Raw genomic sequence first — 17,898 nt, 5'->3', positions numbered from 1 at the left:
CTAACAGGCCGTGGACCGCTACCGGTCCGCGGCCCCAGGGTTGGGGACCCCCTGCTCTAGCTCACTGTGCTAACAGCACAGCACAGGAGTTCAGTAGGGAAATTGGATCAGTGGATCAGCAGCATTAGGACATCTAATAGTGGCTCATTAAATATTTGTGCTTGACCACCTGGAGTTATTGCAAAACCTACTGAGACCCTGGAACTCCAGCTTTACGAGTGGGTAAGTTTATATGAAGACAACTAACCTAGGGTAATTGATGCTTCTTGATTTCAAATTGGATGTATCTCTTTTTATAATGTAAAATCAAACTCTGCAGTGAGTAGCTGACAAGCGGAACTGTCAATTATACAGTTGTTTCTGAATTCATATGCATTTTACTTAATTCTTTTTGTCTTGAAAGCAAAATTCTTATTACAAATGTACTTCTATGTAATGGATTCTTTTTTTTAATAACAGATTTTAATAAACCATTTCTCTTCAGCATACAAACGGCTAGACGGTTCGACTGAATGCTGTAACAATCACAGCCTTACAGATGTGTGCTTTTCCTATAGAAATAATTTTAATAAGCGTTTGGTAAGTTGTCCCTGACGCAGTCTTGCTTGCCTGATATAATTATTACAAAATAAGCATATAGAACTAAAATGGAATCTACAAAACCATTGCCCTTTTGCTTTGTATAATTTTATTAAAATCTCTACATTTCACATGTCATATTTCATCTGAGAATCTTTAAAAATTTTATAATGGTAATATCTTATTTGGCCAAAGTGGAATAATTGAATCTAATTTATAGTAGATACACATAAATGGCATTTCCTTTATATGAACTTCATTCCTAATATGCTAGGTGACATGAAAGATATTGAAGTAATGTAACTTGGTGTTTTTCTTGTTAACAAGTCATTTTTAATATTGACTAATTAATGTTCTATCCCTAGCATACATGTCTACCTGCCCGGAAAGCAGTGGAAGCCACCCAAGTTTGTAGAACCAATAAAGATTGTAAAAAAAGCTCAAGTTCAAGTTTCTGTATAATACCTTCTTTGGAAACTCATACTCGCTTAATAAAAGTGAAACACCCACCTCAAATCGATATGTTGTATGTAGGACATCCACTGCACCTTCACTACACAGGTGGGTATTATTGTGGTAGACCCTCAGAATATCGCTACAATGGCATATATTCTCAGTGGTAGCAACTCAGTACACATCTTGCATTAGTTTTATTTATTATATTTGATCACTTTTCAAAGTCTTGTTAACTTGTTCTTAAGCACGAAATGAAATTTAAGCAGTAGGAAAATAATCTGAATTTATAAAGCAAGATGGAGCTGAACACCATGTCTGCCTATGGAGAGTGACACATGACGCATTTTTCCTTCACTACCGTTTATATCACATAGATGATCTCTAAGATATTCTCTGAGCGTTTATTAAATTTATCCAAGCTCCCAAAACAGTAGCAAGAGCAGAATATGTCAAAGAATGCCTGGAATCATAGTGATACTACACTTGATCTTAGCCAAAAGGCCGAGAAGCAATTGGAATCATAGTGATAATGATGATAAAGTAATTTGTGCATGACACATGAATTTTATATGAATATAATTTCAAAACCGGGCCAACATAATTGTTTTAACAGTGGCAACATGATTGGATTAAACATATAGCTTCTCCATATGGCTGAAGATCATACAGTCTAACTTATTTTGTTGTACAAGATTTTTTTTATGTTCCTTTTTTTTTTACCAATTTTATTGAAATATAATTCACATATCATACAATTCACCCTTTTAAATTGTACAGTTAGCTGGAACGAAGTGAGAGAGTGGCATGGACATATATACACTACCGAATGTAAAATAGATAGCTAGTGGGAAGCAGCCGCATAGAACAGGGAGATCAGCTCTGTGCTTTGTGACCACCTAGAGGGGTGGGATAGGGAGGGTGGGAGGGAGGGAGACGCAAGAGGGAGGAGACATGGGGATATATGTATATGTATAGCTGATTCACTTGGTGATACAGCAGAAACTAACACACCATTGTAAAGTAATTATACTCCAATAAAGATGTTAAAAAAATTAAAAATAAAAAAGTGTACAGTTCAGTAGTTTTTAATATATTCAGAGTTGTGGAACCATCACCACAGTCTTGTTCCAGAATATTTTCATCACCCGAAAAAGAAAGCCCATACCCATTAGGCAGTCATTCTACTTCTCTACACCCACCCACCCCCAGCCCTTGGCAACCACTAATCTACTTTCTGTTTCTGCAAATTTGCCTGTTTCTGCACATTTCATATAAATGGAATATTTTGTGACTGGCTTCTTTCACTTAGCATAATGTTTTCAAGGTTCATCCATGTTGTAGTATGTGTCAGTACATAGTTCCTTTTTATGGCCAACCCAATAATATTCCATTGTATGGATATATTACATTTTCTGTATTTATTCATCAATTGATGAATTCATCAATTGACATGTGGGTTTTAAGTTACTCTTTAAAAAGCTCTCTCATTTCTCCATAGTCATATCCTAAGATAAAAGTCGGGTCATTCTTCTTATTTATTAGTTTGACTCTAAGTGACTCTAGAGTGTATAATACCTCCTCAACAAATGTAGAAATGTCCCTTTTCAGGGTAATTCAGAAATGTGTGCTATGGGTTCTATTTAATTATAAGAGAGTTTTTAAATGTTTTGAACAAAAACAGGATCATGGAATCCACAAAGTGGAGGAGACCTTAAAAATCCCCTAGTCTTAATCCTTGTTTTAGCAGTGAAAAAAACACCGAGACCAGAAGGAGATTAAGTGGCATAATATTGATAGTTGGAGTGAATGTGATTTTAAGGTTATACCTCTTTGAAAGAATAAGGACTCTTTTGATATAAATTCTAGTGTATTTTTAAAGTCAATCTCTGTATTTGGTAGTCATAGTTGGTATATAATCAGTTTTATCATATTCTCACCTCAAAATATAAGTACACTGAGACATGAATTTCTGTATTCCACTATTTTTATTAGATGTTCTAGAATTGCCAGTTGCTTTTATATGTGGGCCATAGAGCCTGCCTGCATATGTTTGGGAAGGGCTTTCTCAATCAATTTAATAGGCTAGCCCAATTTTTAGTCATATGGTAAAATTCATAATGCTGTTGCTTATCTGTATAAATAATATTATTTCTTATTTTTCTTTTTTAGTGAGCATCACCAGTTTTATTCCACGTTTCAACTTTCTAAGCATAGATCTGCCTGTGATTGTGGAGACATTTGTCAAGTATCCTTTCTGGCGTGAAAGATGTTTTTAAAATGTGATACTTGGGGGCTTCCCTGGTGGCGCAGTGGTTGGGAGTCCGCCTGCCGATGCAGGGGACGTGGGTTCGTGCCCCGGTCCGGGAAGATCCCACATGCCGCGGAGCGGCTGGGCCGGTGAGCCATGGCCGCTGAGCCTGCGCATCCGGAGCCTGTTGCTCTGCAACGGGAGAGGCCACAACAGTGAGAGGCCCGCGTACCGCAAAAAAAAAAAAAAAAAAAGTGCTACTTGGAACTTCATTAGTTTTACCTTGATTAGAGAGCATGAACAGACCTTACAAGTATCAGTTAACTGGTAATACCAAAAAAAGAGACTTTAAAGTTGAAAAAGATCAGATTGTACCTAGGGAGGAAGAAGTCAGAGAAGAAAGATTGATTGGGAGGAGAGAAAGGTTAAGATGTCGAAGGGAAGGAACCTAGAATACAAATTGAGAGTTGAATTTAGGGGTATAAAACCTTTTAGTACGTTTATAAAGGATGAACGCTTCAGCTACTAATGCGGTGATGAATTCCACCCCTTCTGAGCCTGTTGGCGCCGATCAAGTGGAGGAATGCGTAAGGGAGATCAAACTGGTTTCCAATACTAAAATAGCATTCAGAGGACAAAATCCCATGTGTTCTTTAGCATATTATATTTGCATGTAAAGAAAAATTTTAATTGGTTATTATATAGAATTTGAATAAAGTGAACAGTTTGGAAAGGTTCTTTATTTTTGTCACTTTTAAATCTTTAATTTCTTTCCTTAATGATTTGCAAAAAAAATGAAACGAAACAAATGAGCAAATTAGTAACAAATTAGTTAACAAATGAGTTACTAAAAAATGTGTACAGTCAAAATTGTACCTTGTAGACTGCAGCTTTTTCTCAGAGATATTTACACTACGACCTTACAGATGATAGTAAAATAGAGTTCAAGGGGCCAAAATCTTTATATATCTAATATAACGTATACTTCGTAAGGATCAAAAAGTAATTTTCCCTTATTTCTTATTCCTTTGTCTTGATGTATAATTAAAGGATTAGGAAGAGTTAGCCTTCTGAAGGAGTTCATTACAGATTGTCTTGGTTTACAAGTGGTTGGCCTTTATTTTTCTAGTCAAGGTTTTTGAACTTCGAAATAATATGTCATTTGTTTTAAATAGTAGAGATCTAAGAAGCAATGGTGTATACTGGTAAGCAGAGATTTAAAGAAAGGAAGGAAGTCACCTGTAATCTCAAATCCAGTCCTGGTAAAATGCCTGCTTCTGACTCTCACAAATGTGCTTTGCCCTCAGACCTCGCCGTAAGCTCCTTAACCGATTTTAACCAGGTACCTGATTTCCCTCTCGGGAGCTCTGGCTATTGTTAATGCAGTGCCCTGCTTTGCTTTGGACGGACAATGGATTTTAAACTCTTTCCTAGATGCTACTCTTACCTCAGTGATTGGAGACAATGATGTCAAAGATCTGATAGGATTTTTCATCTTGCTTGGTGGCAGTATACTTTTGGCTGCCAATGTGACCCTGGGACTCTGGATGGTTACAGCACGGTAATATTTGCACTCATTTGATAGAATCTCTGAGTTACAATATACAATATTGAAAACCTTACTTGGTGTGAAATATAAAGTGTTTCCTTAAAATTACATTTTAGCCAACAACTTTAAGTTCTTTATCCAGAGTATCCAAACTATGGGATAAACAGAAGAAATGAAAGGCATAGTCCCTGATTACATTCTAGTTTTAAAGACTGAACCTACAGCCTTCAGATGCTTGTGGAACAATTCCTAAACAAGTGCAAATTCATGTTAAACCATTTTTGTGTGGCTTCGTATCATGTTGAAATAATGTAAAGGAAAACAGAATTGGGTAGGATTAATTGGGAAAAACTTCTTGAAAAAGCATCATTAATCCAGATTTGAAGGAGACCAGACTTTGGCCAAGTGGAAAGGTGAGCATTTTCTTGGTCTATATCTCTTGTCCCTTGTCTTGTTTGAAAAGTATTTTTAAATTAAATTGTGTATTATTTTGTACTCTGACAACTGAGGTCTGATTACAATTAAATTAATAAAATTCTGTAAAAGAATCTGCTGACATGAAAGGGAAAATCTTTGTCAAATGACGCCAAATAAATGAACAAAGAGGAAGTAGGGTCTATAATAGGGTGAGACATGTTTTGCCCCACAAGAGTTGCCTCTTTGATAATATGTCCCTATACTCTCATAAAGCAACACTACCCTTGACATTCAGAGTGAGCTGCAGAAGTATCTGCCACCTGCAGTATGTGAGCTGAGACAGTTAGGGGTGAACCTCAGAAATGAGCCAGGTGGGTCTTGCAGCAGGTCACAAGACAGATCACAGGACCTTCTGCAGTCTGGGTTACTGTTCTCTACAGAGCTTCAAAGCTTGGAATCCTTCCAGGGTAGATATTTTCTCTTGTGCTGCTGGAGCTACCTGGGGCCTAGCTCCTAGGTCCCTGTCTTCAAGAAGCAATTACCTTAAGCCCTGAAACATACTCTGTCCTCACCAGTGGCTCCGATGTTTCTCTGCGTTGGGTAATTAAATATGTAGTCCTTGCTTTCCATCTTTCCCCTAAGCTACCTCTGTGGGTCCACGAAAGACTTGGTAGTAGAGTGAGTATGGCTGCATGTGAGTACAAATGTGGATTTGCCAGTGCCCGGGAACTGCCTCTTGAGCCCAAAAGAGCCCTGCCTAGTTTGAGATCTTTTGGACTGGAGATGCAGCCCTGGAAGATCTGGGAAGTCAATAGGCCAGTGTGAAGCTGTTGGTATTAGAAGTATATGAGCAAGCTCTTTCTTTGATGAAAAATATTTGCTTCTCTCATATACTCAAGAACATGAGTAGTCATGTATCCAACTTTTTCCCTAATTGAGGTATTCGTGGGGTTCACCTCTTTCAGATCACTGAGTTGCTTTTTAGGCACTAAAACTTTTTAACCATTTTTAAGGAAACTTTAGATTGTATTATAAATCTGCCTGCCTTCTTAAACAGAAATTATATATTGAATATAATTTTAATATTTTTAATGACTTAAGGTCATCAGTTATTACCACTACTTAAAACTGTACAAATTATTGGTTTATCCTAGGAAAAAGGCATTTGTTCTGTTTTTAGGCAGACAGTCTTTCAGGATTAAAGTATATTAACAGAGTGATACGCAGACCTGTTCAGGTAGTAAAGTTTGGGGAATACCATGAAATACTTACATAATTAATTCTATTACATGAACTAAGCAGTTTATTAATGGAAATGCTATATATGTGCAGGTCAGTTTTTTAAAACTGAGAAAAAAATTTAATAGATGAAATCCTACCTGTAAACTTCTTTTTCTGGGTGGAAAAAAAACCCCAAGCATGTCATTTTCTTATGGCTTTTAAACACCTTGGTCTTCTGCTACATTGGGTCAGGATTTGGCAAACACTCTATTAGGATATTGAGCGTATCAGTCCCATTTTTACAGAAATGGCCTCATTGTGTAAGAAAGGAAAGGTTATGTGTTGTTTCTTCAGCTTGATTGTGGGCACTTCTAGAGCGAGGACCATGTCATACTCATCTTTGCATCCCTGGCACAGTGCATGAGACATCAAAAATACTTAATAAATGTGGTTGAACGGATGATGGTTAGTGTTATTTATGGATTAGAAAAGCATGTTTCTATCTAAGTAAGCTGTAAAAAGTATTATTGAATATACTGTAAATATATAACATAAAATAATAACTTGGAAGGTCTTTGTGTCCCTGATACATTATCATCTTTATGAGAATAGTCCATTTTGGTTTCTGTAGAGCAATTAGAAAAATGAATTATTTTGAGGATTTGAAGAAAGTGTTGTGTTGGCAGTTGTTCAGCAGTAAAACTTTATTTTCAGTGTTTCTATTCTGCACTGTTTACATTTTTCAGGGTTGTTTTTAATCACTTAAAATCCGTAAAGGATGTATATATTCTTTTTAGCATTTCAGTTTGAAAAGACATGCAGTTAAACTTGACCTTCTGATAATCGCTCTTACAGGTCACTATCTGTTCTAACAGTAAATTGTAACCATGCACTTCATGGATATGTGGCTCTTAGTCATCAGTTTGTCCTGTGGTATTTATTGAATGTCCACATACTAATGGTACACAGGTATTTTTTTCTATAAATCTTTCAACTGAGCTGTAATTCATTCTTAGGCTTTAACTTGAAGATATCGTAGTTGCTGGCGTTTAATGTTTAGCAATAAAAGAATAAATGTGTACCAGCACTCTATGTTTTATCATCTATGTGTTGTCTTTTTTTAAATTTGTATTCTTTTCTGTCAAAATTTTTCCCTTTACATACAGTACCATCTTAGATGTTTTAAAATTCTTGATTCTAAAAGCAGCCTCAGTTTTCACTCAAGCATCCGTATATGAAAGTTGTTGGTAGGCCACAGAAAGAAGTCTTTTTTAAATGAAATCCCAGTATTCTCACTACTGTTTTGGAAATGGCCTGTTCATGGATAAAGAAAGAAGACCATCATGTTTCGTTAGTGACTGATAGGAGTCTTCTCTAAGTCTATGTGTTTAGGAATTCGTGAAAGAAAGTGTTTCCCCTTTTGCCCTAGCACTTCCTCCGTTGTCCACAGAGCCAACCTCCCTCCTACACACACACACACACCACACACACACACACACACACACACACACACACACTCACATTCTCTTTCCTTCTCTCCCCCTCCCCCTCTTCCTCTCTCTTCTTGGTTATTAAGGGCCAGATAAAATAGGCTGGGAATTTACTGCAGTTCCTGACTGGCTAGTAGCCCCATCTTACACCTCCTCTTTGCCTCTGATCCCATTATACTACAGTTCAGAGCCATAAGACTAGATGATTGATTATCTATCAGCTTTACTGAAATATAATTAAATACCATAAAATTCACCTGTTTAAAATGTACGATTCAATGTAAACCAGTTTTCTTTTAATGACTCATCAAACAATAGTATACATATGCTTTAGTATAATCTATCCTTTTAAGTACATGAACACGTGATCAATGATAGAGTTAAGTAACAAATTTATTTTTAAGGGAAAGCATGTGGATATACTTTATTGAAACAGTAAGCCTTTTTAAATCAGTGCATATGCAAGCTACTCTTGCTGTTTAGGCCATACTAATTTGAGTAATCCATTGTATATTTTATCAGACCATGGCAAATGAATTCAATGAGGGGAAAGCCTCTATTTCAGAACCTAATGCTACAATAGGTTATATTCAGGGTGGAGATAGAAAAAAATGGCTAAAGGAAGTTGCAGTTCTAATTACCAAGCAGGTTATATTGTGTAATTTGATTTCCCATTAAAGAAAGAAAAAAAAACACCCTTATATCTTAGTTTTATTTAGGTAAAGATTGATGGATATTCAATAAATGTCCCTTATTATCTGAATGCTTCTCAGACTTTTGTACTGAAGTGCTCCTGACACTGTAGAGAAGGGAAAACCCAGAAGTGTCTAAGAGTAGAACCCTGTAATTGGCTCTCCATCCTATAAAGTTGAATCTCACTTTATCTTAAATTCATGTGAATTTTACATTCCATTAATCAGGCATCATAAAGCCAGTCCTCCTCTTAAAGATATGAAACTCTAAACTGTAAAAGAATTAAACCCTATGAATATTAAGATTTTCTTCATGTCTAAAACACATTGGTAGAGGGAATCCCAGGCAGTCCAGTGGTTAGGATTCAGCACTTTCACTACCATGAGCCAGATTCAATCCCTGGTCCAGGAACTAAGATCCCGCAAGCCACCCGGCGTGGCCAAAAAATAAATAAATAAAATAAAATAAAACACATTGGTAGAAAGTATATAACAGCTGGTCTGTAGACTAGTGACAGCCTATGTTGGTGTTTTTGGATCCATAGTGAAATAAAGATAATGTGTATTATCTCTAATTACAAAATAAAGATAATGTATGTGTGTTGTTAAAAGGTTGCCTGCTGCCCTTTATCAAAGAGCCCTCCTTTATTTGGAATATGGAAATGCAATAATTTCACTTAGCACTTAATGGCTCTCTGTAACTGAAATTTATTCATTGGCAAGGCGTGTGGGTTTCATGTTTACCCGCACCCTTACCTCCACCTGAATTACCTGACTTCCATGTCCTGACAAATCCCTTAGGTGCAAAATGGCATTTCCTTTGAACTTGCATTTCTCATATTATTAATAATATTGCACATCTATATATTTGTTTAGCCATTTGGATTTTTCATTCTGCCAATTGCTTATTGATATCCTTTGTTCAGTTTTCCATCAAGCATCCTAAATTTTTCTTATTGATCCATAGGAATTTCTTGTATATTCTAGATTAGGGATCAACAAACTATAGCTTGAAGGCCAAATCCTGCTCACCAGCTATTATGGTAAATAAGTTTTTATTGAAACACAACCATATTCATTCATTTATGGCTGCTTTCATGCTACAACAGCAGAGTTGAACAGTTGCAACAGAGACCATATGGCCCATAAAACCTAAAATATTTACTATCTATTTACAGAATAACCCAAGTTCTAGATATCAACTCTTGTCCATTTTAGATGTTGCAAATAATTTTTCCCAGTCTATCATCCATCTATAAATTTTTATTTATGAGGTCCTTTGTTGTAGTTTGATGTAGTCAAATCTATTAATTTCTCGATTCATTGTTTGTATTTTGTGAGTCTTACTCAAAAAGTTCTGTCCTGTCCCAAAGTCACAATAATATCCTATACTTTCTTCTGTTTGCTTTAGAGTTGTACTTTCACAATGTGATCTTTAATTTCTAGAATATATTGTGTGAGGTAGGAAATCCAGGTTTATTTTTCTGTATAGAATGAACTATCTTTAAAATAGGCATAATAGTATTTTCCTTTATAATATTGTTAAATAAAACAGTTTACCTAAAGTTCTTAATATGGCACCTGACACGCTCAAGTTACTATTATGTACTCTATTTACTTTCAGAATGCAGAATTATAACATAAATTTTCCCTCATATCTCAGTCCACACTGGCATTAGATCTTGCCTCCATTTGGTATGCCTTTTTGGCTTCCAGTGCCTTCAGGCTAGCTCTGGTTTTCCAGAGTGTCTCCCCAGGCCTTGACCCTTTTAAATATTTTTTCCTGCAATAAAAATGGACCTAAAATCGTATTTAAGGTGTTGGCTAAGGATTTTGCTCACTGAAACTATTCAAAATAATCTGTGTTCATGGGTGTATTCGTTGATAGTAACATGGGCATTTGACCCAAACTGTCTTAATTCAGAAGGAGGCACTGTGATGAAGCAATGTAGGAGAGAATTTGGGGCAGGATGAACTTTGAGGACTAAATCAGACAATAGAAAGCTGTACACAGTCTGGGATATTGCATTTCAAAGTAAGCTCTTTTTTTTTTTAAACAAGTTCATTTTAATTTGTATTTTTTTAGTTAGAAAAGAGGCTAAACTTTTTTTTTAATGTCTGTTGTTTTGTAGATCTTTTTTATCTACATCCTTTGCCCATATTTCCCTGCAGCCATTATCACCTTCTTACTGCTTGTCATCATTCAAGATACACATTTTCACAAAGGGTTTGCAAATATATTGGACCATATCTTAACTTCTTTTACCTGCCCTTGACCTTCATGCTTTATTCCTAGCATTCTCGTCTTCCCTTTCAGCCACTTTGTTTCCATCCTTTAATGGCTTCCAATTTTCTTCCTAGGCTTTCTGTATCACCAGCAATCTACAGTGGGAGGTAGCACTTAGCAATTTACAGAATTTTCATTCATCCAGTTCAGGCCATCCCCTTTTCTGTTATGGAAATAACTGGGAAAAAGAGGTTGGTTATCAGGAGTTTACTTTGGGAATATGGAATTGGAACAGAAAGAGACAGATAATGTAATTTAGGGGCCTTTATAGAATATTTCTTACTAGAAAAGAAAGGCAGGTTCATTATAGAGAACATGTTAAATGAAAGTAAATTGTAATCTCTTGAAAAAATAGCATTATATTATAGATAATTGGTAAGCTACCTTCTAAACTTGACAATATATTATAAGCACTTTTCAATGTTATTAATATTCTGGTGTTATTTTAATAGCTGTATAATATTGCAGTGTTAAATATGCCATAAGTTAATCAGCCCCTATTACTTCCAATTTTGCAATATTATAAACAAAGCTGTGAGGAATATCCTTATAACTACATCTTTTTGCATATCTATGATTTTGGGTAATTCTAGAAACTTAATACTAAAAGGAAAAATTGCTATCTTGAAATTGAACAAAGTTTTATATATACATATTGCCTGGTTGCATTTACTTTTTTTTTTTTTTTTGTGTGTGTGTGTGTGTGTGTTACGCGGGCCTCTCACTGTTGTGGCCTCTCCCGTTGCGGAGCACAGGCTCCGGACGCGCAGGCTTAGCGGCCATGGCTCACGGGCCCAGCCGCTCCGCGGCGTGTGGGATCCTCCCGGACCAGGGCACAAACCCGCGTCCCCCGCATCGGCAGGCGGACTCAACCACTGCGCCACCAGGGAAGCCCGCATTTACATTTTTTTCTGTTAATTGGGTAAGGTAAAATGGCGTCTCATTTTAATTCGCATTTCTTTGATTAGAAAAGAGGTTGAATACTAAAATGTATTTATTGGCCATTGTATTCTTTTTGTTTATCCCTATCCTTAGCCCATTTTGCAAGGGAGTGATTATTGTCTTCTTACTGCTTTTCCTCATAAGCTCAGCTCCATCATTTGATTTGTTACTTGCAAATATATTAAAACATCACTTAAGTATAATGCTTATTTTTATGTTTTCATATATCATGGTCTGTCAGTCTTTACCTTATGCTTTCCACCTTTGATGATATGTTTTGAAAGTCTCCTCAAGATTTTATAAGTATTCACATTTTCTTATAATATTTTTATTATTTTGTTTTTCAAACATTCAAATCATTAATCTACGTGCAGTGTATTTTGATGTTGGTGCAAAGTAGGGATGTAACCTTGTGTTTTGTTATCCCCAAATGATTAACCACTCGTCTCAAAGGAGATGGTTTAGCCTTAAGAGATTTTTCATACCAGCCAGGAAGAGGCATAAACTTATATACCTTGGAGAGAATAGATATAATAAGTGAAATTATCTCTCATTTGATAAATCATTCTTATTTATATAGGAAGCAACTATTTATTATTTTACTTTTTCAATTCATTAATACAATGAACTGAGAGTATATCTCATGTGTTTTAATTGGATAGAGTGCTTAAATAATTTATTTTCCTTAAGGTAAGTTTTTCGGGTTTTTTGGTTTTTTTTGAAATAGTGTTTCTCATTCCTAAACAATAGAGATTAGCAATCTGGAGATTATCCTTAATATATATCATTATCTAAAGGTACTGTTTTCATCAACTTCTTAATTAAAATTTTTTTTGCTGAGATTTTCAAACATTAATTCCTCTTTCTGTGGAATTTTAAATATTAGTCTTTAAAGCTTAAAAAGAAAATCTGTCTTTGAAGTAGATGTCCTGATTTTAAAGTAAGTATCTTATCTTCATCTGTTTTAGTTATATAATGATTAAGTATGGAACACTGCATTTCTTGATTACTTGTTCAAATATATGCGTTAATTTTAGTCATGGTTTAAAATCAGGAAAATGAGAGGTTAGGATACTATGAATTTGTATTTTATTTCTTATAAAAATTTAACTTTTTCTATTCATAATAAATGATCAGTTTAAAAGAAGTTGGTTAAGTGTGCTTTTTCCCCCCCATTTAAAATGCTTCTGAGATCATTGTACTTGGTTTTTTAACTTGCCAGATTTTAGAGTATGACACTTGTAAGTATGCTACTCTAATAGATGCTTATTGGATTAAAAATGTCCCATTTTTTCTTGCTCATCCTCATTCTGCTGTCACTAGAACTGATACATATATTCTTTCCTTCATTTAAGAAATATTTATTGCATACCTACTATGCTCTGGGCAGTGTTCTGGGCTCTGAGGATGCTGCAGTAAGTAAGACAATTTTTCTCTTTTGTATTTTGAAAGAAAAAAATGCCGTTTATTTTTAAAACTGTAAGTATATGCTGACTACTACTAAGTGTTGTAGGCATGGGGTGGCAAGAGATTAAAGGTTAGCAGAGGGACTTCCCTAGTGGTGCAGTGGTTAAGAACCTGCCTGCCAATGCAGGGGACACGGGTTCGAGCCCTGGTCTGGGAAGATCCCACATGCCACGGAGCAACTAAGCCCGCGAGCCACAACTACTGAAGCCCACAGGCCCTAGAGCCTGCGCGCCGCAACGAGAGAAGCCACCGCGATGAGAAGCCTGCGCACTGCAACAAAGAGTAGACCCCACTCACCACGACTAGAGAGAAAGCCCGTGCACAGCAACAAAGACCCAATGCAGCCAAAAAGAAAAAGAAAACGAAGGTTAGCAGAGGCCAAGTCTTACAAATATGATAAGGAGACTGTGGACTTTAACCTCATTAAAAATAGGAAGTCATTGAAAGTTTCAAGCAGGAGAGTGCCATAATCAGAATTACATTTTGTATGGATCACCTTGGCTGAGGGTAAAGCATGGATTGGAGGGAAGCAAGTCTATAGGCAACAAAACTGGTTAGGAGACTATTTCAGTAATCTCAGCAAGAGATGATGATGATATAGAATAGAATGGTGGCACGGGACTTCCCTGGCGGTCCAGTGGTTAAGACTCCGTGCTTCTACTGCAGCGGGTGCGGTTCGATCCCTGGTTGAAGAACTAGGATCCCACATGCTGCACAGCATGGCCAAAAGATTAAAAAATAATATAAAATAAAAGAAAGAGAGAATGGAATGGTGGCCGTAAAGACCAAAAGAGAGAAAAGGACCAACTCAAAAGTAGAATCCACTATATTTGATGGTTACACATAGTTTAGGTTCAGGAAGGAGTCAAGAGGACTTCACATTTCTGGCTTGGATAATTAAATGATGGCAGTGCCATTAACAGAGCTAGGGAACATCAGAAAATGCACAGTTCAATTTGGAACTCTTGAGTCTGAATGCCTGAGAGGACTTCAACTGGGCCACTGGGTATACAGGTCTGGAACTCAAAAGAAATTAGTTGGAGATACCATGCAAACCAAATATGTAATTGAACCCATGGGAGTGGATAGATAGTCCAGGGAGAATGTAGAAAAAGGAAAAGGGAAGAGAAGGTGTCCTAGAATGGAGCTCTCAGGAACACTAGCATTTAGGTAAGAAGGGTACAAGGAAGAGGAAACAGAAGGAGCTTCAGAAAAATTAGTAAGAAAATTATAAGTGAGAGTTTGGTATTAGAGAAACAAAAGGAAGAGCATGTGTCAAGAAGGAGGTGTCGATAATATGAGATGTGGTTGAGAGAAGCTGCAAAATGTCCATGGGATTAGCAGGAGTTCATAGATGATCTTAAGAGAGCAGCACCAGTACAGCAGGGGAAGCTGAGCCAGGTTGAAGTGAATGGAGGAATTGTGGGGACGGGGAAGGGGGGGCGTGCAGATAGAGACTGCAAGTGCAGAAAATGCCCTCATGAAGTTCCATTTGGAAGGGGTGGGGAGAAAGAGTGAAGGGACTTGGTGAAGGATGTAGGGGAAAGTTTTTAGTGTTACTGTCGTTGCTTTAGCAATGGGAAGTTCATGAGGCATGTTTTTGGTGCTAATGGAAAGAACCCTAGAGAAAGAAAGACCATCAAGGGCGGAGATGGGATCCAGAGCACAAGCAAAGCAGCAAGAGGGATGCCTTTCTAAGAGGGGAGAAAGAGGAAACATGGATTCAGGTGTGGTTATCTGTGGGTTTGATGGAGAACCTCAGTTGAAGTTCTCCATCAAACATCATCTGAGTCTTAAGTGTCTAGAATAGTGCTTGGCACGGAGTAGGCACTCTAGAAATCTTTGTTGAGTAAGATAGTCCTCACATAGCTGCAAGAAGCAGCCTAGCCAAACCCACTTCTAGGTAAGACCTGCCAGCAGAGGCACTTGAGGAACAGGCACACAGTGCTCAGCTCTGGGATAACAGCACTGAATTTAGTGATTTCAAGAATGTTTTGTGTTTACCTAAATTCTCAGGAAACACAGGGCTGAAGTACAAAAGTCGAAGAGGTCCAGAATAAGGCATTGTGGCATAAAAATGATTTTGAGCGGAAGGCATTTGAGTTCCTAAAACCCTCTATCTGCCTAAAAGCAGAGCCTCCCAGAAGAGCTCAATTATCATAAAGTGCCTCCCCAGGTGCACCTCTAATCTTCTCAAACATTGTCACAAAACTACCCTATCTCCTACCTATACTCCTAAGGGCCCATTTATCTTTCCAAAGAGTCATTTGTTTTTCCTAAGTGCCCTTTCTCCCCTGCTTCTAAGAAGTCATTTGTTCTTCTAGAAGTGCCCCTCCACCCCTTCCCATCCCCCATTAAGATGTTAGATAAGCCCTAAATTCCAGCTGCCTCCTTGAGTCACATTTCTTGGTGAACCCCTGTGTTATATATGTAATTAAATCTGGTGTGTTTTTTTTCTCTTGCTAATCTGTCTTTTGTCAGTTTAATTTGTAGGCCCCAAATCATTAACCTAAGAGGGTAGAGGAAAAACTGTTTTCTCTCTGACAGAGTAAAGGGGCATGATCCTCTCAGATGGTTGAGAGAGAGAGGGAGATGATAAAGCAAATATGGCAGAATATTAACAATTATTGAATCTGGAAGAAGGGTATGAGGCAGTTCTTTGTACTCTTATTGAGACTTTTGTATGAAATTATTTCAAAATAAAATGTTTTTTTAGAAAAGTACCAGCTTCTGCATTTATTGATCATCTCTGTTTTTTTATGTTCTATTATCATCTATTTCCAATATCAACACCTTTTTATTTCACAACTTCCTATGAGTGGAAAAAATGAGGAATTTGAAATATGGAGCTACTTTGAGGTTTGGGCAAATTATATCTCTGTGTTTTAATTCCTTCTTTTTGAGGATAATACCTTCAAAAATGTTGTTATGTAAACTGAGATAGGCACAGAGTAGGCACACAATAAATGTTATTCTCTACCCTTCCGGTACCAGTTCAAATCTCATTGCCCTTATGAAACCTCCCCTCATCACCCCCACGATAACAACTTATTTTGTATCACACCATATGTTTAGCTAAGTGGCTAAATTTCATACATTACCTCTTTGATTTCTCCTTTACAATCATTTTCTCTGCCTTACAGGTTGGGACATTTAATGAAGCTAAATGACTTGGCTAGATATGGGGCTAATCCAAAATATATAGACAGTTCATAAAACTCAACATCAGAAAACAAACAACCCAATCAAAAAATGGGCAGAATGGGGCTTCCCTGGTGGCGCAGTGGTTGAGAGTCCGCCTGCCGATGCAGCGGACACGGGTTCGTGCCCCGGTACAGGAAGATCCCACATGCCGCGGAGCAGCTGGGCCCGTGAGCCGTGGCCGCTGAGCCTGCGCGTCCGGAGCCTGTGCTCCGCAATGGGAGACGCCACAACAGTGAGAGGCCCGCGTACCACACACACACAAAAAAAAAATGGGCAGAAGACCTGAATAGACATTTTTTGAAAGAAGACATACAGATGGTCGACAGGCACATGAGAAAATGCTCAACATCACTAATCATTGGAGAAATGCAAATCCAAGCCACAATGAAATATCACCTCACACCTGTCAGAATGGCTATCATCAAAAAGACCACAAATAAATGTTGGTGAGGATGTGGAGAAAAGGGAACCCTTATACACTGTTGGTGGGAATGTAAATTGGTGCAGCCACTGCTGAAAGTAGTATGAAGATTCCTCAAAAAAGCTAAAAATAGAAACACCATATGATCCAGCAATTCCATTCCTGGGTATATATCCGAAGAAAATGAAGACACTAATTCAAAGAGATATTATACATGCACCCCAATGTTCTTAGCAGGATTATTTACAATAGCCAAGATATGGAAGCAACCTAAGTGTCCATCAACAGATGAATGGGTAAAGAATGTATATTTATATAAATACACACTGGAATTCTACTCAGCCATTAAAAAGAACAAAATTTTGCCATTTACAACAGGGATAGACTTGGAGGGTTTTATGCTAAGTGAATAAATAAGGGCAAAGATAAGACTGCCAATCTTAATTAGTCAAGGATTTTCTTATGGATTCAAATCTGTCATTTATTCTGTTTGTAATGAGGTTTTTAAATTGTCCAGTTTGAAATGCCACATAAATCATCCAGATTGAAAGTAGAATTAATAAATAAAGCAGCTTAGAAGTAGTTTCTGTAATATCTTAGAAAACCTAGCTATCTGACCTTGTGTTTTTCTTAATAAAACAGGAAAAGCCATTGACTGATAAAGTATTGTCGTTCACAGGTAATTACGTAATGAACAAATCCATTGTTTTTTATCGAGTTTGCTAGAAAACTATCTTCATTAACATTTAGATTTACTGTAATTTATATGGGACCCACACATTTGATTTGCAGATTTGGAACACTTTATACTTAGCAATTGATGTCCATTTTCCTTTTCCATTTATTTTGCTAAGACATATATTTTTCTCAAAATGCATCAAATCAAGTTGAATAAATGAAATTAATATAAAAATATCTGTTAAAG

General features: G+C 36.9%; 1 protein-coding gene and 1 pseudogene across 5 annotated transcripts in view; one reads left to right on the top strand and one right to left on the bottom strand.

Annotated features, from left to right (window-relative positions):
- Positions 1-17,898, top strand: part of MBTPS2 (membrane bound transcription factor peptidase, site 2) — a 67,437-nt gene that overhangs the window by 33,608 nt on the left and 15,931 nt on the right. For 3 of the 5 annotated variants that reach the window (XR_016391393.1, XR_016391392.1, XM_089904685.1), the window contains 4 exons: positions 485-579; positions 945-1,140; positions 3,205-3,280; positions 4,626-4,844. Coding sequence is in view for 1 of the 5 variants with exons in the window: in XM_089904685.1 (XP_089760811.1) it covers positions 485-579; positions 945-1,140; positions 3,205-3,280; positions 4,626-4,844 (586 nt within the window). In the remaining 4 variants the exon portion in view is untranslated. Of the gene's footprint in view, positions 1-484; positions 580-944; positions 1,141-3,204; positions 3,281-4,625; positions 17,270-17,898 lie in introns of all 5 variants that reach the window. The other 2 variants (XR_016391395.1, XR_016391394.1) reach the window with 1 other exon arrangement.
- On the bottom strand, positions 1,439-1,548 carry LOC115803567 (U2 spliceosomal RNA; annotated as a pseudogene).

This window comes from Delphinapterus leucas, chromosome X, assembly GCF_059928025.1.
Source record: "Delphinapterus leucas isolate spDelLeu-1000000601 "Yukka" chromosome X, BTC_Dleu_Yukka2, whole genome shotgun sequence".
Taxonomy (NCBI): Eukaryota; Metazoa; Chordata; class Mammalia; order Artiodactyla; family Monodontidae; genus Delphinapterus; species Delphinapterus leucas.
Note: the sequence above shows the minus strand (reverse complement) of the source record. Positions and strands in the feature narration are given on the sequence as shown.